Here is a 20,365-nt window from a genome sequence, read left to right on the forward strand (position 1 = left end):
ATTCTGAAATGCACGGAATTATTCCTCTACACCGGTCAAATGTGATCGGTATAAACGCTTCAAGGGGCGACTGACTCAATGAATTGCGGATGAGACTAAGAACTATTTGAGAATCATCTTGCCATTATATTATGGGAGAGCACTATAGTTGGGGATGAAGAGGCACTTGAAAAAAGGATTTTCCTCCTCAGAGGACACACATGGCAATGACTGGGCGTAGACTGGAACTTAGACCTGAATGGAAAAGGTTAGCATCCAAAGAGATGGATGCTAAAGCAATCGATGGTCTTCATGACGCTTTTACCGTATAAGGGGGGGAAGGGTGGGGGGATGGATTTGTTTTGCAAACTGAGAGCTTGACTATAAGTCGTGAGGCGCCGTTGGTTTTCTGTCCAATTGACGATCAACCCTATTAAAATTATATTTAACTCACGCTTTAAGAAGGCATCCTTTGACTCGGGGTTTTCCACGTGTGCGAAAAATTAATGACACACGAGGTTAGACCCATCGACTAACACGGCAGTATTTCATCTGCGAGTTGAAAACTAAGAAGTAATTTTCGTTTATTTGTACGAACAGATGGGACACACACATCAGCCACCGGTGAGTAATACAGCATTTTCGTAAACTTTGAAAATAATAAAAGTGTTTTTGTCCCGTTAAATTCTCGATCTTAGAAAGAAAACCAATGCTTTACACCTGGTGCAAGTTTCTTTCAGTTTATTGGCCAATTTATTGAAAAAAGTGAAAAAAAATGATGACTCATGTTATGAGCTGTCGACCGAGTGTTATCATTTGCATTTATGCTAACTCCTACTAAAGAAATTTCCTTTCATTTACCGCTCCCAAATACAGTAACTTTTGTCTGCCGACAGCTGCTCGTGACAACTTATACATTTCTGGGGCTTGATGAAGAGTGAAACTGAATCCTGCAAAATGGCAAAAACCCTTTTTATAAGTTGTGCGTTTGGTAAGTATTACCTTTAATTTTTCTGTTAGTTTATCATAAGCAACGAAAGCCAAGCGCTTGACTATCATTTGCAAAATATTCGACTTATGAACTTCCCGCGACACGCGGGCAAATCTGTTAAAAATTTATTTCATGTTTTGTTTATTAGGTATTCTAATACAGAACGTTCCAAGCTCTACAGATATATCTTATAGGCTTCCAGATTATCTCCAAAATAAATGGATTTTTAGCATTAGTTTTCAGGCCCCGGTTGTTCAAAGGATGGATAACTTCTTATCCGCTGGATAAATCGCTATCCAGCGGATAAATTTTACCCATGGCGTCATATCGGTTGTTCAAAGTATGGATAAAGCTATCCACTCGCTATCCAACGGATAAATTTATACATGGTTAGGCAGGTAGTACATATATGTTATTTGCCGGCTGGGAGGTCCGTATGGTGAAAAACTGAGACCGAGGTCACAGTTTTTCACCATACGGACCGACCCTTAGCCGGTAAATAACATATTTATTGTTTTTAAACTTGACGAAATTCTTTCCGAAAGAACCCGAATGACTTATGGCCGTAAATACGGCAAGATCTTCCATAAACTGAACAATTTTTGAGTGAGTAAATGGTAGTTAAAATAGAGGTGATGCAAATTTAAGAGAGATCCCTCAGCGAAACATTTTCATTTCCGTAACGATAAAGGTGATTTAAAAGGCTTCCAAACAAACTTTGAAACATTATTTTTACAAGTATCTGTCACAATCTGACACCTGTCAATTAGAGAGCGCGCAAGAAAAAAAAATCGTAGGAACATTTGAAAACCAACAGAACTAGTTTGGCAAGGACTGTCACGACAATGTTTTCTTAAAAATCAGTTAATGATCTAACGGAAAGTATTATTTACTCTCATCGACCATTCATTCATGTACCAAGATTTACCTCTGTTCATTGAGTAAACGGCGAGGAAAGTAATTGTGAGTAAATTCAATTTTTTATTTTGAAGTTGTGAGAGTTTGCTCGTTTGTTTGCTGTAATGGCGTGTTTAACTCTGATCTTTCCTTCACAAAAACTAAATTCGAACGGCACACTCCAACGAGACACAAGGGAATTTAATGCAGCTTTTTCTCAATTCCTTCAATTTCTGTTGTGCAATTTAAGGTACAAATGTCCAAATTGAACGGAATTGGAAAGACTCACCAGGAGCGTATATTTGTTGTAGAACTTAAATTAAAACTTCGCTCGCTTTTTTTTACTATGAACAAATTGCTCGAGAAAATTCAGATATTAAACGAATGAAAGTTCCATCGTTCAGTTTAACAGTAACCAAATACCTCACGTTTCAACTTTCTGGGTACTTTTTGTGAACGATTAAAATTAATTGAAGACGGTTTTTAGGCCGCTTGTCAACCAACGTAATGACACTATTGTTTATACAATTTCATTCTGAAACCAATATTATTCTGTCAACCAAAGTGATTTGATAGAGAGAAAAGGGAGGATTCATAAGTTATTTATCGGCTTGAGGTAGTGACCGACGTGTTTGCTTAAAAATACTGCCCAGCTGGAAAACGAGGTATATTTATGAAAAAATGACAACGAAAGTTGGGATGTACTCGACGACTCACGAAAGCGTTACCGTGGCCCGTGGGCAGAGATAGGAAAATACAGACCGGGTAAAGAACCAATCAGATTGCAAGATTCGTTACCGTGCCCTCTAAAGAAACAATAAAAATTTTTATCCACCGGAAAAAAAAATAATAAAATGGCCGCTCGACAGTTACATCTTCTCCAGTGTAACTTGCCCGACAATCAAAGTCGTAGAAAGAGAAGAATTTTCCACTGCCAGCTCGATCCCTTAGAGTCTTACACTGACTCTGAATTGAGATCCAGGTATCGTTTTGGACGAGAAGCAATACAATATACCGTTGCTGCATATAATTTGTACAAAATGTATGAACCCTTTAATTCATAAGTTTCTGTTAGCAGTTCTACCATAAAGTGGTATGCAGTTCTTGCAACATTTTCGCAGTTATCACCATGGCAACTGCCTGAACGCTTCGCTATCCGTGCTTTATGCAACAACTTTTTATCCGCTGGATAACTATCCAATGGATAGTCTTCTTATATACCGGATAAGCTTATCCAGTGGATAAATTTATTCATCCTTTGATCAACCGGGGCCGGGTGTTTATCTACTTTCTGTTCGATGCAAAATAATTGGAAAAAAGTAAGCCAGAATGGCACATTCGTGTGGCAGTCATTGTAATTTTTAATTTAGGCGTCATGGCGGTGTGTCAAACAGCATCAATTAGGATCACGCGACAAAATATTTTTGCTGTTATCCTGTCTTTCGCGCTAAACGGCTTATGAAACCGTCCGCTTTCAATAATTTTTTTGTAACTTTTTCTTCTGGCGAGCGAACGTTATAACTTGGTTCAACCAGAATTCGAATAAGTTTAAACAGATGCAAAATTTAACAACAGTTTAACTCGGAGTTTGGATATAATTGGAGTGGTACATGTGTTTTTTCATCTACCTGCCTAAAACATCTGACTCATGTTTTTATTCTGACTTTGAGGCAAATTAATAACTTGGTGGACTACTTCCATTCTTTTTTAACGCTGAAACATCATTTGCATCTATTTAGATCGATAAAACGATGATCAGTAGAAGCTGATTAGTTAAAGCTACGTACAATCATTCATATTTAATGAAAAGTTTTTTTTGAGTTCCAACAAAAAAATGGTGACAAAAAGGAACAAGGGTTCGACCTCACCAGGTTTTTTTTTTTTTTTTTAGTCCTTCTTACTTACAAAAATTAACATATGAATATGACAGTTAAGAAAAAAACGGACGAGAAAGTAACAAGCATTTAAGATATGTTAAAAATTATATAATTATAACTATTAAAAGCAAATTGATATTCATTCGTATCCAATGACACACACCTACACAAACAGTCAAATTTTGGCCTAACATTCTGAGGCTCTTATAATAGATAGGCGCTACAGTGATATCTTTTGTTTGACACCGGATGCAATGAATTAAAATTGGGTTATCATTGAAGTGTCCCTTCCTGTCACATGAAGTAGATTAGGAATTAAAAATTGTCAATTTGTACACAAAAAATAGAACCACTACCGCATCGCGGCTAACAAGGCAAATCTCTATTAAAGTTCAGAAATAACGCGCGCTTTCTTTGGTTGATTTTTTGATCGTGGGCATCCACGCTTCTGGAATTTCTATTCCACTATCCCTGTTGATGTTGTTAGGGTGAAGTCTTATGTGAATTGTCTCTTTGACCCTGCGATCGATCGAGACATTCGACTCGCCCGTAGCGAGACCTCCGCCGTTTCAGAGCATGCCCACAACAACGGACACAAGCCACTCTGGAACGAAGTAAAGTTTATTGATCGTGGCCCTTATTACTACACGCACATAAGACTTCACCCTAACAACATCAACAGGGATAGTGGAATAGAAATTCCAGAAGCGTGGATGCCCATGATCAAAAAACACAACAACAGGAGAGCCGTGCGACAGCGGACCGCCGAGGGAACAAGTCACTTATCAGCAAGGATCGAAATGCACCAATCAGAGCTGTTGAAAAACAACTAATCACAGCAGAGCATCATGCTTTATAAGATCACGCATGACCAGTTGACCTCATCGCCTAAAGAAGACTAGCAGTATGCAGTCGAAACGTCGCGATCTACATCACACGTGACTACATCGTGAGACAAACGAAAACCTAAGCTTATATTGTTATTCACCGCGATGAATAACCACAACCTTTTCTACAAAACATAACTGACATAACAAAAATAGTCAGTGGCATAACTGTCAAAATTCATCATAAATTATGACGGTATCAGAGCGACCACGACCATTCTTAGGTTCATTGCAGCTTGCTCATCATGGCGTTCTCCGGTCATTGCAGTGAAGCAAGCCTAAGAAATAACATTAGCCGCCCTTCGAGGGAACGAATAAGAGCTTGCTTTGATATCCTTTTGGTTGCGTTGAGTGGAAGTCACAGCAGCCGAGTTTTACGGCTCTGTCCCGAGCAATCTTCATGTTCCTGTGAATTCGGCTGTCGTTCATTAATAAAACAGATACCTTAAGCAGTTCGTTTTCTAATTGTCATATGTAAAAATTTTGGTGTTTTAGTGAGTCATAATTCGGCCGGATTTCACCAAATATTTCAACTTCAGACTGTGCCTGAGGACTGAAAAACCTTAGGGGTGTCAAACCTCCCGAGGTATTCCAGTTTGTGAATTATTGCAAATTGTGAACTTTGATGGCTTAACATTTTTAACGGCTTTAAACTAGTTCAACCAGTCAGATTATTCGAACCATTCTAACAAGGATTGTGATTGGCTTATTTTAGCGTGCTTTATGAGAGTATAGAGCAAGTTGACGGCACTGTTGTTCCCTATCAAGTCTATGTCTGTTTTGAAAATTGAAAGTAACGCGTGGGGAATTTAACGGACTCTTTATTACAAAACAAGTAGGGAAACCTTGAATGTGCGCTGTTCTGTAGTAAAGCAGTTAGGAAGTGGCTAAAGCGCTCAAGAAGTGGAGAGAAACACGACTAGAAATTCTCATCAGTTTATTGTCGTGATTTTCTCAATGTGAATTTCCTTAGATAACCACGAATAACAAACAACTTCAGTCATTTTAATCAAGAAATTGAATGCGTCAAAGATATACTCTGTAGACGTGCGCCTCCTCCAACTTCGGCAATTGCGATACAAATAGGTGACTCTGATGATATGAAAAGTATATTTCCGTGAAAGTAAGAAACTAAATTTATTTTTTACATTCGTACTTCAGCTATCCAGACTTTGATGATGCAATCCGTGAGAGCAGGTAGGGCTGTGATTACTTTTGGTATGTAAGTGTGAGCTAAAATAAAATTTGGCCCAAAAAGGGGGAGGTTGTGATTCTGTTACATTGATAAGTCGTTGAATAACATGGAACAAAGCTGCAGCTAAAACTTTAGAACCGCCACCAAGGTTAATGAGGGTTACTAAGATGAATAAGGTTTGAAATTATACTTTAAGACGAGATAACGAGCTTATTTATAGGTGTAAGTGTTAAATGCGTGCGAGCAACCCGGTTTTTCTTTTGTTTCCCAAACGTGAAGGAAATTTACTTTGGTTAATTGATGGACAAAGGCGTAAACAAATGCATGAGTTATTGTTGAATATCATGGTATTGCTGCTCAGCATGGACCAATTCCTACCATTATTATATTTTTTTGAAACATAAGCCTGTCTAGACGTTTATCTCGTGAAACAGCCGGAGTGCGATAGTTGACAACGCAATAGTAGCAGCAGAGCGAAAAAAGAGGGAGGTCTGGACTCGGTGGCGCGACGAACGCGTTCGATACGCAAGATGACCCAAATTTTTCGATCCACAGCGACTTTCCTGACGTTTACTATCGAGCTTCGTTATAATAATTGAAAACCAGGACCAATCTATTGAAATATTGTCTTGCATATTTTTCAGCTATTGGGGAAAACTCTTCCCAGATCAATTATCGAGACCACGTTGAAATATCTTGCACATTAGAATATGACAAGAAGAGATGGATGCAGAATTGCAATTTCACTGATGGCAAATGCAATCTTAATTGTTCCGTAACCTTCTGCAAGAATGGGCAAAATCGCAATTCCAAGCCCTGCGAACAGTATTGTAGTCAGACGTATAGCCCATTGGTATATCAATGCATTAAAACGGGACACAGGAAATATCATTTTTAAGACGTGCAAGGCTACAAAATTTAACCTTACAATCGGCGAACAGCATTTTTTTAGCAAAAAGACCTGCTATTGTGAAGATTATGAGTGTTATACAGAATGCAACAAGATAAAGTGCACGCGAACCTGCAGAGAAAAACAAAACTGGTGAGTGCCTAATCAATCTAACTGGCGATCGAAGCTCTATGTTTAGTAATCGGAAGGCAATATGTGAATTGAAAGATTAAACGATGCGTTTCGTGTACAAGTTGGTGGTTCTACAACAATCGTTTAATTAAGCAAAACATGACTATCACCCTAAGGCATACGGCTTTGCTGTGGTTAATCCAAAAATCTAATTGTCCTGTGATGTATTTATGTAACCATCATTGATTTCTTTATTTATTTTCAAACGTTTGCCTTGAATCGCACCTGGGAAAACTGTTCTACTTTTCTGAGATAAAATACCACGGAAGTACGTAATCGCAACCGAAAGGAGTAGAGTCGCACCAGTGGGAGGAAATTGCCAGTGTTTTCACACAATGAGAACTGAAGTAGACTCGAAACTAGAGCTCATGTTCACAGCTCGGAAGAAAAGATACGCGTCCTGTGGATGAGATTTTCCATAATATAACTGACGACCATCCATATCTTAAGCGCAAAGATTTAGAAAGTTCTCTCGTGTTCTCCAAGGTTCACTTACAAGCGTTGACAGTCACCGCTGTGATTTCTTTTGTTTAATTTGACTCTTTTCAAATCTGCCTGCCCCACCCAAGCACTAAGATGCTTTTGATGTTTTCTACGATTTCAAATTAATCTTTTTTTTAATTGCAAAAATTATAGCCGCGCTTGGAAATTTTCTTCGACGATAGGTTTCAACCGTAAAGTAAACATAATTTGGAAAACTTGTCCCAAGTGCGACCCTTCCCTCACATATCAAATTTCTTAGAGTGTTACGGCTTAAAAAAACCGTTGTAACACGAAAACTAAATACGGTAGAAAGATAGAGTCACGTTTCACTTACTTTTCACTAAGGTTGTTATAATGAGTAAACAATTCGAGTTTCACTTTGCGTTGTGCGTTTCTGTTTGCTTGACTGAAAACATGCACAGTAGTTTTTTAACCTGTAAACTTAAATTCAAGCAAAGAAGTTTCTAGTGGTCATTACAACAGAAGATCAGATAGATGCTTGCTTTTATGTGAATCCTCTCACAACTGACATATTTCAAAGCCTGGACAAGGAGCTTCCTGATCATTTTCTCTCGTTATGCCTTAATTAACAAATCCATCAAATTATTCAAATAAAAACGCTGAATCAAATATTTTCCACAAAGACGATGTCGGTTAAGCTAAAAAAATTTAAAAAAGGGCAGTAAATCGGAAACAGTTCGAGACGAAATAAGAAATGAATACGTCATATTCGGTGGTTTGACAATAAATACACGCGCAAATTTTGCGATTTACGGGGTATTTTCCAATCCCCATGGAAGCGAGCTGTTATGACAAAAAGTGGGCAAATGTGTACTCATATTATATGTTTAACCACTGATTAAGGAATGTTTTTTTTCACTATTATTTCATTTACTAATATTTTTGCATCAAGTTTTCGAAAAACATCGTATAGCCGTATCTGAACATTGATCTTTCAAGTCGTGTGCGAAAGACCGAAGTAGTGCAAAGAAAACAATAAGAGTGTTTTGCCTAACCAATCAAAAATCGAGTGCATTTAGGAATTTTTAAAGTTCATAGCGGCCATTTCCTTACGCCGCTTAAAGTCGGCATTCTTGCTCTTACAATGTATTACTAAGGCATTTTTTTTAGTATGAGGTAGTCTTGATTAACATTTTCTTTAAAGATTCATCACTTACAACCTCGCCATCGCCGTCGGCGTCGCCGTCGCCGTCGCCGTCGCCCTCGCCCTCGCCCTCGCCCTCGCCCTCGCCCTCGCCCTCGCCCTCGCCCTCGCCCTCGCCCTCGCCCTCGCCCTCGCCCTCGCCCTCGCCCTCGCCCTCGCCGTCGCCCTCGCCCTCGCCGTCGCCGTCCCCGTCGCCCTCGCCGTCGCCGTCGCCGTCGCCGTCGCCGTCGCCGTCGCCGTCGCCGTCGCCGTCGCCGTCGCCGTCGCCGTCGCTAGTTCAGCCGCTGGTATGTTTCCTAAATAGTCATTTAGCGTTTTTATGCATGATCATTTTCAGGATCTTCTCCGTTTACAAATGTGACAGACATTAATTTTTATTTCAGGCAAATGAGTATGTTTCAAGATTTGGCGGAATAAATATTACCAAAAGGGCTTCCATACAAGTATGTAATTTTCATAACTTAAAGGCGTTTTAACCTTGATATATGTTTTTAAACGATAAAAAGTAAATATCTGACCTTTAAGTAGAAACCACCATTAAGCCATATGAGAGAAAATGATGAGGCTTAAAATACAATCCAGGCTCCTAAAAGAGTTCTTTAGCCAATGAATACCCTGGACACCATTTGGGGCCTCCTGCTAGACTTTTTTCGCGTTCTTAATATTTATTGTACATTTGAGACTGGCTGGTTAATAACCTGGAAATATTTTATGTGATTGTAGGAGGCTGTAACTGTGTTTGAAGATTTCACCTTCAAAATCAAGAAGGTCACAAAAAACAAGGCCGATATAGAAGAGGTTAAAACTCTGCAAAAATCCATCTTTAAGGTGGCAGAGGCCGTCGAAAAATTTGCTCTTAATTATGGCAGGCGACACCTGAATGAAACGAGTCCTTCAGTAAGGATCATTTTCCCAACAATGGGTGAGATTTCGACCTCTAAACCTGTTTAGTTTCAAAGTATATTTCTCTGTTTTGTACTGACTTGCTGACTGACCGAATGGGTTGTTATAAGCCCAACCTACATGAAATGTTATCGTTGAATGTCATCGATTCATCTGTTCTTTCAATTTGTTTAATACTTTGATTTTTTGCGGTGAAGAACGAAATTCAAGGTATTCTTGAACAATCAACAATAGAAAATCAGAATCTTTCAAATTGTGAAACCCTTCTTCTCGCTCTGTTTATTGAAACTTTTCTTAAATAATAGACTGGTGAGTGACACTTTACTAACTGAAATTGTCAAATCTTACAAATACTTTCCGCATACTTCATACTATACACTGAGCTCAAAATTTCCCTATCGACTGCGATGCATATATTTGTAAATGCAAGATTTTTAACTGTACTCCTAAAAACTCCCTAATGAACTTTATAGTTCTCCGACCAAACGGTTTGAGGAATGAAGTGAGTTTTCACAATTGGGGTCAGTGCAGCACTACTCACTTTTAATCAGTTTTACATTGAAAAAACGTTTTAAAATGGTTGAAATTGTCGAATAGTCGTTGAAGGGCAAATAAGATGCAAAAAATACACTTCCATTCAATAAGATTATGACATATTTTGGGTACACCGCAAAACGTAAGTTTGTGTATATGTGATATTGTAAATTTCACCGTAAGTGCTTTCATTTGTCATTGACTGTTTTTTTTTTCGACAGTTTTGGTCATTCAAAAAGTCTATCGCCAGAATGCGAGTGACTTCCACTTTGAGGAACAACAATGGCAAGCGACAATCGATATCGCTTCTTCAAATTTTGAGGACAATGGTTCGTATTAACCAGCGTGTTAACTGTACAACTTTTCATTACCTTGGTCTCTCCAATCGAAATTTCTGTATTGAAATAAAGCCTCATAAAAATGTGTACACAGTCTATTTTCTTTAATCATTCGCCTTCCTTCCAATTTCACATACCTCAGAGCCTGATGAAAATCTCAATTTTGTGGGTTTTTTTAATTTGATTCTTTGGGGTTTTTAAGGATCATTGGTAGTTGCATTTGTGTACAAGAATCTGCATGAACTACTTCTGACAGATCAAGCCATCACGAGTGAAACAGACAATCAAAGGTGACGTTATTTTCATATTACTCCACTTCGTTTACCCCCAAAACACATCACACGATAACACACAAGATCTAAGTTCAACTAAACTGAACATACAAAGGCTCCCTGCTTGTCGCTGACCATTCCACCTTGCTTAAATCTACCAAAAGTATGTAACATGGCTTCCTTGGTTCTGGTCCATTTTCAGATACAATTTCCTTCATAGGTATCTCAACTCCAGGATAATGGCCGTAGCTGTGGACCCCAAACCAGAGAAATTGCGAGAAAATGTCATCCTTAAGTTCAAAAACCTGAAGGTAAAATGAAAATTAGTTGCTATGCGTTGTTTTGATTTATTCTCACACGATAAAATCTATTTTCAGGTCTTGACAGCAGAAAAGCGCTGTATGTTTTGGAGTGGCTTAAGCAAAAGGTAAAAAAACTACAAAACACCATTGTAAAGTATATATTCCTTCTCAATTAACTCAACTACGGAGGAGAATGAATACACTTTCTCAGTCAGATACTTTTGTGCAGGTTAACACTTTCGTGGAAGAGAGGAGGAGAAGTCTGATTGAAATGTTGTCCCAACTAAGACTTCAATGGGGGAAAAAGCGCGAAAAATTATAAAACATTACCTCTTCCCCAGACAAGAAATAGTTTTGTGCGCCTCGTTAACTTACTTTTTTTCATGTGTGACAGCTTTTCAGAGGAAGGATGCCATGTAATTACATCAAAAAGCAACTCAGAAGAAACAGTTTGCAGTTGCAATCATTTGACGCATTTTGGCGTCTTAATGGACTACGACGGCAGCACAAAGGCAATCAAATAATTTTTGTCTTACCCAATAATTTTATGGGCTCAATTAAGTAACTTAATGTTGTCCTTTCATTTTCTTTTTCTTTTTCTTTTTTTTTTGTAAAGCTAAAGCTACGTACAATCGTTCATATTTAATGAAAATTTTTTTTGGAGTTTTCAACAAAAAATTGGTGACAAAAAGGAACAAGTGTTCGACCTCACCGGGTTTTTTTTTTTTTAGTCCTTCTTACTTACAAAAATTAACATATGAATATGACAGTTAAAAAAAAAAAACGGACGAGAAAGTAACAAGCATTTAAAATATGTTAAAAATTATATAATTACAACTATTAAAAGCAAATTGATATTCATTCATATCCAATGACACACACCTACACAAACAGTCAAATTTTGGCCTAACATTCTGAGGCTCTTATAATAGATAGGCGCTACAGTGATATCTTTTGTTTGACACCGAATGCAATGAATTAAAATTGGGTTATCATTGAAGTGTCCCTTCCTGTCACATGTAGTAGATTAGGAATTAAAAATTGTCAATTTGTACACAAAAAATAGAACCACTACCGCATCGCGGCTAACAAGGCAAATCTCTATTAAAGTTCGGAAATAACGCGCGCTTTCTTTGGTTGATTTTTTGATCGTGGGCATCCACGCTTCTGGAATTTCTATTCCACTATCCCTGTTGATGCTGTTAGGGTGAAGTCTCATGTGAATTGTCTCTTTGAAATTGGAATAGAATTTCCAGAAGCCGTCGCCGTCGCCGTCGCTGTCGCCCGTCGCCATCGCCAGTTCAGCTGCTGGTATGTTTCCTAAATAGTCATTTAGCGTTTTTATGCATGTTCATTTTCAGGATCTTCTCTGTTTACAAATGTGACAGACATTTTTATTCCAGGCAAAGGATTATGTTTCAAAATTTGGCAGAATAAATATTACCGGAAGGACTTCCATAAAGGTATGTAATTGTCATAACTTTTTTTAACTTGGTAGTATGTTGTCAGACCATAAAAAGTAGATATCTGACCTCTATGGATAAACAGCCACTAAGCCATATGAGGTGAAAATGATGAGGCTTGCAAAATAATCCAGGCTCCTAAAAGTGTTCTCTAGCCAATGAATACCCTGGACACCATTTGGGGCCCCCTACTAGACTTTTTCCGCATTCTTTATATGAATTGTTGAGACTAACTGGTTAATGACCTGGAAATATTTTATGTAATTGTAGGAGGCTGTAACTGTGTTTGAAGATTTCACCTTAGAAGTCAAGAACGTCACAAAAAACAAGATCAGCATTGAAGAGGTTAAAATACTGAGAAAATCCATCTTTGAGGTGGCAGAGGCCGTCGAAAAATTTGCTCTTAATTATGGCAGGCGACACCTGAATGAAACGAGTCCTTCAGTAAGGATCATTTTCCCAACAATGGGTGAGATTTCGACCTCTAAACCTGTTTAGTTTCAAAGTATATTCCTCTGTTTTGTACTGACTTGCTGACTGACCGAATGGGTTGTTATAAGCCCAACCTACATGAAATGTTATCGTTGAATGTCATCGATTCATCTGTTCTTTCAATTTGTTTAATACTTTGATTTTTTGCGATGAAGAACGAAATTCAAGGTATTCTTGAACAATCAACAATAGAAAATCAGAATCTTTCAAATTGTGAAACCCTTCTTCTCGCTCTGTTTATGAAACTTTTCTTAAATAATAGACTGGTGAGTAACACTTTACTAACTGAAATTGTCAAATCTTAGAAATACTTTCCGCATACTTCATACTATACACTGAGCTCAAAATTTGCCTATCGACTGCGATGCATATACTTGTAAATGCAAGATTTTTAACTGTACTCCTAAAAACTCCCTAATGAACTTTATACTTCTCCGACCAAACGGTTTGAGGAATGAAGTGAGTTTTCACAATTGGGGTCGGTGCAGCACTACTCACTTTTAATCAGTTTTACATTGAAAAAACGTTTTAAAATGGTTGAAATTGTCGAATAGTCGTTGAAGGGCAAATAAGATGCAAAAAATACACTTCCATTCAATAAGATTATGACATATTTTGGGTACACCGCAAAACGTAAGTTTGTGTATATGTGATATTGTAAATTTCACCGTAAGTGCTTTCATTTGTCATTGACTGTTTTTTTTTTCGACAGTTTTGGTCATTCAAAAAGTCTATCGCCAGAATGCGAGTGACTTCCACTTTGAGGAACAACAATGGCAAGCGACAATCGATATCGCTTCTTCAAATTTTGAGGACAATGGTTCGTATTAACCAGCGTGTTAACTGTACAACTTTTCATTACCTTGGTCTCTCCAATCGAAATTTCTGTATTGAAATAAAGCCTCATAAAAATGTGTACACAGTCTATTTTCTTTAATCATTCGCCTTCCTTCCAATTTCACATACCTCAGAGCCTGATGAAAATCTCAATTTTGTGGGTTTTTTTAATTTGATTCTTTGGGGTTTTTAAGGATCATTGGTAGTTGCATTTGTGTACAAGAATCTGCATGAACTACTTCTGACAGATCAAGCCATCACGAGTGAAACAGACAATCAAAGGTGACGTTATTTTCATATTACTCCACTTCGTTTACCCCCAAAACACATCACACGATAACACACAAGATCTAAGTTCAACTAAACTGAACATACAAAGGCTCCCTGCTTGTCGCTGACCATTCCACCTTGCTTAAATCTACCAAAAGTATGTAACATGGCTTCCTTGGTTCTGGTCCATTTTCAGATACAATTTCCTTCATAGGTATCTCAACTCCAGGATAATGGCCGTAGCTGTGGACCCCAAACCAGAGAAATTGCGAGAAAATGTCATCCTTAAGTTCAAAAACCTGAAGGTAAAATGAAAATTAGTTGCTATGCGTTGTTTTGATTTATTCTCACACGATAAAATCTATTTTCAGGTCTTGACAGCAGAAAAGCGCTGTATGTTTTGGAGTGGCTTAAGCAAAAGGTAAAAAAACTACAAAACACCATTGTAAAGTATATATTCCTTCTCAATTAACTCAACTACGGAGGAGAATGAATACACTTTCTCAGTCAGATACTTTTGTGCAGGTTAACACTTTCGTGGAAGAGAGGAGGAGAAGTCTGATTGAAATGTTGTCCCAACTAAGACTTCAATGGGGGAAAAAGCGCGAAAAATTATAAAACATTACCTCTTCCCCAGACAAGAAATAGTTTTGTGCGCCTCGTTAACTTACTTTTTTTCATGTGTGACAGCTTTTCAGAGGAAGGATGCCATGTAATTACATCAAAAAGCAACTCAGAAGAAACAGTTTGCAGTTGCAATCATTTGACGCATTTTGGCGTCTTAATGGACTACGACGGCAGCACAAAGGCAATCAAATAATTTTTGTCTTACCCAATAATTTTATGGGCTCAATTAAGTAACTTAATGTTGTCCTTTCATTTTCTTTTTCTTTTTTTTTTGTAACAGCTCACCGAGGAGTACGAAAAAATTCTGGAAACTATCATTTACGTGGGACTGAGCCTTTCCATCGTCGGGATACTTTTAACATTAATACTTTATTCTTGCCTCACGTAAGTAGTGTACCTGAATATTAATTAGGTCGATTCTTAACTCTCCTCAACTATGAGAAAAGAGATCTCAATACAAGTCTCTATGCAAATGAGAACATGCATGTCGAATACTTCACAAATTTAAACTTCATTTCACGCCTCATCAAGAGTTTCTGAACAGCTTATGGTTTCACGGTTTATGAATGTTTTCCTTTTTGTCCTTTCTGCAGCAATTTGCTGACTTTTTTTTCCTTTGCTGTTCTTGTTGTCTTCACTTTGTTATTGTTATTGTTGTTGCTTTTGTCTCATTCATTCTCCTTGTTTTTGCTATTAATTCACCAGAGATGTTCGTCAACCTCTCTCTCAAATTCGTCTGAGTGTTTCTACTTCTCTTGGAGTTGGACAGATCATCTTCCTCGCCGGAATGAACGCCACAGAAAACAAAGTCAGTGGCCTCTCCTTCTATCCATAGAATGAGTTTACTCTTTGCAACGTATATATCTTGTCGAAAGGAGCACCACGGGAATTATACGAAAACTCTTTCTTTCCACAGGCTGTCTGTGTTACAATAGCAGCTCTGATGCAGTATTTCTTGATGACCGCTTTCTGTTGGATGCTGATTGAGGGAATTTATCTCTACTTCTTCGTTGTGAAGGTTTACAACATTAACACCAAGATGTACATGTATCACGTCACCTCATGGGGTGAGTTTATTATTTTAAAGCACTGGTAACTGTAACCATGCTTTCGGATCGCAAAATCTGGTGTTGTCATGCAGTAAAATGTTTTGATTTCCTTCCTTTCTTTATGGGTAGGTCTTCCAGTGATCATGGTGGCCATGTCACTTGGCATCGCTGCTGGAAAAGAAGGGTTACGAAGCTATACGAGTGATAAATAGTAAGAAAAAACGTCGACGATTTCTTCTTGCTCTTCTCCTTTTAATTCGTTGCATTTAATTCTTTGTTTTGTTTTTTCATATATTTTGAGACAGGTATCATTTCATTTGCTGACAATTTGTGTTTCTTTCGTGTCTCTCACCTCTTCGAGTTTAGTTGCTGGCTTTCCTCGTCTGACAACCTGATCTGGATATTCGTCGCTTTTGTGGCTTTCATTGAAGTTGTGAGTTTATGATTAATGCTGGTAATTGTGATTGGTATACCTGGACTACTTGCTGCTAAAGGTTTTTTTTCTCTGATCTTTAAAAAAGGAATTAAATATGTATGATATGACCTCACACATCATTTACTATTTTCCTTTTCCTATTTACTCACAAAAAAATTTGGACGCAGCTGCTGTTTACAGGGATGCTGGTCAAATTTGACTAAGTGATGGCCTTTAATAGCGAGTAAAGCCTGTTGGTACAAAGTCTACACGGGAAATAGATAGCTTCATACATTCTCAAACTTTAACTACATAGTATGAGGAAAAAGATTCTTCCCTTTCCTTGTTGAAGTTTTCTCACTGTTTCACACTGATATACCAAGATATGTTTTTTGCGCAAAAGTAACTCTTAAAAAACATTGAACAAGATGAAAGGAGCAGGAAGTTTAGGAGATATTAAATTTATGTGATTTAACATGAGGATTCACTTTGCATAGTTCATTTAGTTCAGACACTTTAGTTCGCGATTTCTTTTGCTCGAAGTCAGGGAATCGAAGCTCATAATCTAGGTCCCACAATTGGGAGTTCTATTCCCTGTAAATGACCCTTCATCCCAAGCTAGTTACCAAACTAATAACGTCTTTAGCAAGGATCCTTTCTACTCTGGCTATTCGACAACCATATCCTAATAATCAATTTATTTTTATTGTATTTTTCAGCTCAATATCTTGATACTCGTACGAGTCATAAAGGAGATGAGCAATTTGTTGCAGCCGATAGGGGAAGAGAATCATTCTCAGCAAATACGGTAATATTCACAACCTAAACCTAAAACAAAAGAGTGGAAGAAGCTACCATGTCCTCCTGTGAGGCTATATTCGCCTAACTTCCTCATTCCTTAATCAGTAAGGCCATACGATATCTAAAAATGAAAATTCATTGTCAAAGGAAAATAAAGGAATTTTCTCTTTTTTCACTCCTAGAATTAGCATCAAAGCATGCGTGGTAATGATTCCCCTGCTGGGTGTCACATGGGTATTCGGTCTCCTTTCGCCTGTACATAAAGCTTTCGCTCACATCTTCACCGTACTTAACTCTGCTCAGGTCAGTATTCGATGGTAATACTCAAAATTATTCAATCTCTATCTTTATTTTACTTTCTAACCAAGTGGGACACCATTGCAGTGATCACATTTTTTTTAAATTTTAATTTGAAAACAAAAATGCAGTTAAGTATGCAAGATAAGACAGACTTCTTTTTCCATTATAAGATATGCAATTTTCTTTCTTTCTTGGAAATCTTAATAGGTATTTGACTGATTTATTTGTATACTATAAAAATCAATGATCTTGAAATCATTTTTATGCTGCAGGGTTTCCTGATTTTCGCTCTACACTGCATGCGAAACAGTCAGGTAAGTAAAACATTAAACTGATTATCAACTCCATATCATCAAGTTTTATTGTTTCGATAAATATCCGAGTACTAGTGCTAAGAACCATATTTCATGTTGCTTGTCTATCTGCAGATCAGAGAGGGATTCAAAGGAAAGATGAATGTCGTTTTTCCATCTTCTATAAAGAACAACTCAACAAGTTTGAATTGAAATCGCACGTAACTTAAATAATTGGATCCAGCCAACCGGAAATGACAGTCAATTACTTAGTACAATCACTAAGTTAACAGCAATAAGTAGACTACGATCGGTCTGACTTGCGATCTGCAGCTAAAAAGAGGTCTTTCTTTTTATTAATGTTTAAGCACTCAACCAGTTCAGTGTAATTGTAACCTATCTTCTTTATGATTATAAGCTTATTTTCTAAGCGATCATGTATTTGTAGGCAAGATTCATCGAAGTAAATCAATCCATAAATTTAAATTTCTAATAGCTCAGTATCTTGATGACTTTCCTTCGAATAAGACCACAGTCTACTACAGATGAGGCGGGAATTCATGTCAAGATATCACGAATTGTCTTTCTTTAAGAAGCACTCTAGCACGCACCTTTAATTGAACGTATTTATCTTTTGATTCTTACGCGCCAACTTTCTGCGCTTACCGCATGATTATTTCATATTCGACGTTTCACTTATTGAGTTTACAAACTTCTCACCAAACGCTGTTATTACTTTTAACAATGAGCTATATGGATAATAACTTAAAGTATAAGTTTCTAAAAATTTAGAGAATGCCTAGTCATGCTGAAATGCATACCAAGGAACTTTCTGAAGCATTTTACTAGGTTACTTAGTTATGATACAACACTTTGTCTACCAGTATGGTTGTGTTGTAAGTGTCCGGAATTTCCAAGAATACTTTGTAAATAAGGACTCGGTTGTGCAACAGTAATGTTGTTGTCGGGAGTGACTGACTTTTCAGAAGGCTATACCGAGAGAGAGGTACTGTGGAAAATTGTTAATTTTGAGGCACTTTGGAGACAACTGTGAGATTGTGTCAGTGGTGAGCTAAGAAATAGTTTATGGTGGGCTTCAATCAGTTTATTTAAGGATAATTATTCTACTTCCTTTTACAGTCGGTCATTGATAAAAATATTACAAGTTGTTTAATAAAGTAGTTACGTTTGTTGATAAATGATGCTCTTTCTGTCTGTTAAATTGTACCGTAACAAGTAATACTAATAGTCTTACAAGCTAGCGCTGACATTCAAAGTTGTTGTGTAATGAATAAGTAGATGAATACGTAAATGTTTGAATAAATAAACAACCAATTTAAAAGGAACAGAAAAAACTCCTTATGAATGGATCTTTTGTGGATCAGTTTCATTTACCCATTTTTTTTTTCGCATTCTAAGATAAGGAGTATCGTTTTGAATCGAAAATACATGGAATAATTTGGAATTAAATTGGGGCAATGTTAAGCGGAAATAACAAACCAAGAGATTATAAATTATTCGGCACACATCATTAAACAACGATTAAAGAACAGAGTATACAATTGAAAGGAAAAAGCTTGGCGATAGAAATGCCGAATATTTCCACTGGCCTGGTTTCCAAATATCACTACAGCGGAGACGTAGCATTGAAGAGAAATTTCAACAAGCCAGAGAAGGAGTCGATTATATAAATGTGCCTAACAATTTACAATAGTCGAGGTTATGTCACACCCATTTATAAACAAACATGAATGACGAAGCATACGATTAAGACGGAAGAGTAAAAAAAAAGAATTATTCTAGAATACAAGCACATTACTCTCTACACCGCTCAAATGCGATAGGTCAAAACGCTTTAAGCTTCGATTGACTAAATAGATCGCAGCTAGGACTAGGGAATTTTCCAGAATAAATTATCGATTATTCCATGAGCGCAGAGACATTCTAAGAGAGTAAAATGTCGGAGTTTGCCGCGCTATGAAAGTAATAATACTCGCTAATTAACACATGAGCGAATTAGTCCATCAAAGTTGAAGGCATACGAAGTAATTAGACCCACCAACTGAAACGCTAAGCATGTCATCGGTGACATGAATGAAGAATAATCATTTTCATTAGCAGAGCTCATAAAGACATAACAGTTCTGAACACCAATTATTTTTGAGCTGCTTCTTTACAAAACTTCAACTACAAAAAGTGGTTTAATGCCGTGAGGTTTTTCGATTGTATTAAGAAAAACAATGGTCCACATCTGGTGCAAGTTGCCTTTTGTCTATTGGTCCTTCTATGACAGAAAAGTAAAAATGGAGACTATAGCCATGAATATGCGAACACAGACCATGATTTGCATTAAACTCAAACTAGTACCAAAGCGTTTTACGAGGATGCCGCAAATCCAAAACTCACAGGTGAGATGAATCAAATTTTAGTGTAACTACAGCTCTTAACAGCAACCTTTACATATCTTAGGCATTATGAAGTGGATGATAAATGGAACTAAATCCCGAAAAATTTTCAAAACCTTTTTAATATGTTGTATGCTGGGTAAGTACGACGCTAGTTATCCCTGTTTTTTCTGCTGTAGCTACGAAACCGTCGAGACTAACTTTCCAATTTGTGAAATATTTATTTTCATTTTAAACCTTCGGAGCTCTAATAACGAAACATACCAAACTCTACACATCTCCTTTCTAAACTATTTTTAATCATCTTAGTAAAACTTTGGGATCTTTGTATTATCATTATTATCATTGTTATTAATTTCTCTTTTTTTTTTTTCACTTTCCGCCCAATGCCAAATGATTGAAAAAAAATAGCCAGAATGAAACATCCGTGTAAGTGTAAAGACAGCTTACTGACAGCAACCTATAATAGTTTCGTGTCCTTGATGAATTATGCGATGAGTACAATTGAA

At 37.3% G+C, this 20,365-nt stretch overlaps 2 protein-coding genes and 1 long non-coding RNA gene across 5 annotated transcripts; all 3 read left to right on the forward strand.

The window, feature by feature from the left end:
• The first annotated feature begins 807 nt into the window (after positions 1 to 807).
• Positions 808 to 8,720, forward strand: LOC136280914 (uncharacterized). The gene is made up of 3 exons (XR_010717470.1): positions 808 to 970; positions 5,793 to 5,828; positions 8,556 to 8,720. It is a non-coding gene; the product is annotated as an uncharacterized lncRNA (long non-coding RNA).
• Positions 8,721 to 8,727: 7 nt separating this feature from the next.
• LOC131796880 (adhesion G protein-coupled receptor L4-like) lies at positions 8,728 to 11,428 on the forward strand. The gene is made up of 8 exons (XM_066166512.1): positions 8,728 to 8,842; positions 8,939 to 8,998; positions 9,279 to 9,477; positions 10,214 to 10,321; positions 10,533 to 10,620; positions 10,805 to 10,913; positions 10,980 to 11,029; positions 11,299 to 11,428. The coding sequence occupies exons 3-8, from the start codon at positions 9,474 to 9,476 to the stop codon at positions 11,426 to 11,428; spliced, it is 489 nt and encodes a 162-aa protein (XP_066022609.1). The 5' UTR covers positions 8,728 to 8,842; positions 8,939 to 8,998; positions 9,279 to 9,473.
• Positions 11,429 to 12,194: 766 nt separating this feature from the next.
• LOC131789357 (adhesion G-protein coupled receptor D1) lies at positions 12,195 to 18,792 on the forward strand. 3 transcript variants are annotated; one of them, XM_066166730.1, is made up of 17 exons: positions 12,195 to 12,215; positions 12,293 to 12,367; positions 12,638 to 12,836; positions 13,572 to 13,679; positions 13,891 to 13,978; positions 14,163 to 14,271; positions 14,338 to 14,387; positions 14,657 to 14,774; positions 14,874 to 14,977; positions 15,299 to 15,401; positions 15,510 to 15,660; positions 15,772 to 15,853; positions 16,009 to 16,075; positions 16,777 to 16,865; positions 17,041 to 17,161; positions 17,431 to 17,472; positions 17,587 to 18,792. In XM_066166730.1, the coding sequence occupies exons 3-17, from the start codon at positions 12,833 to 12,835 to the stop codon at positions 17,662 to 17,664; spliced, it is 1,314 nt and encodes a 437-aa protein (XP_066022827.1). In that variant the 5' UTR covers positions 12,195 to 12,215; positions 12,293 to 12,367; positions 12,638 to 12,832; the 3' UTR covers positions 17,665 to 18,792. The 3 variants fall into 3 exon arrangements, with proteins under 3 accessions (XP_066022827.1, XP_066022825.1, XP_066022826.1); XM_066166728.1 differs by lacking the exons at positions 12,195 to 12,215; positions 12,293 to 12,367 and having other exon boundaries at positions 12,730 to 12,836; positions 14,181 to 14,271; XM_066166729.1 differs by lacking the exons at positions 12,195 to 12,215; positions 12,293 to 12,367 and having other exon boundaries at positions 12,730 to 12,836; positions 14,196 to 14,271.
• Positions 18,793 to 20,365: the final 1,573 nt, after the last annotated feature.

The sequence above is a fragment of the Pocillopora verrucosa genome, chromosome 5 (assembly GCF_036669915.1).
Source record: "Pocillopora verrucosa isolate sample1 chromosome 5, ASM3666991v2, whole genome shotgun sequence".
Taxonomy (NCBI): domain Eukaryota; kingdom Metazoa; phylum Cnidaria; class Anthozoa; order Scleractinia; family Pocilloporidae; genus Pocillopora; species Pocillopora verrucosa.

Excerpts from the sequence above, each read along its gene's own strand:
- LOC131796880 (XM_066166512.1), top strand. Across the intron at positions 10,322-10,532 it reads TTCAAATTTTGAGGACAATG|GATCATTGGTAGTTGCATTT; the intron begins GTTCGTATTAAC and ends GGGGTTTTTAAG. Across the intron at positions 10,914-10,979 it reads TTAAGTTCAAAAACCTGAAG|GTCTTGACAGCAGAAAAGCG; the intron begins GTAAAATGAAAA and ends ATCTATTTTCAG.
- LOC131789357 (XM_066166730.1), top strand. Across the intron at positions 17,162-17,430 it reads CCGTACTTAACTCTGCTCAG|GGTTTCCTGATTTTCGCTCT; the intron begins GTCAGTATTCGA and ends TTTATGCTGCAG. Across the intron at positions 17,473-17,586 it reads ACTGCATGCGAAACAGTCAG|ATCAGAGAGGGATTCAAAGG; the intron begins GTAAGTAAAACA and ends GTCTATCTGCAG.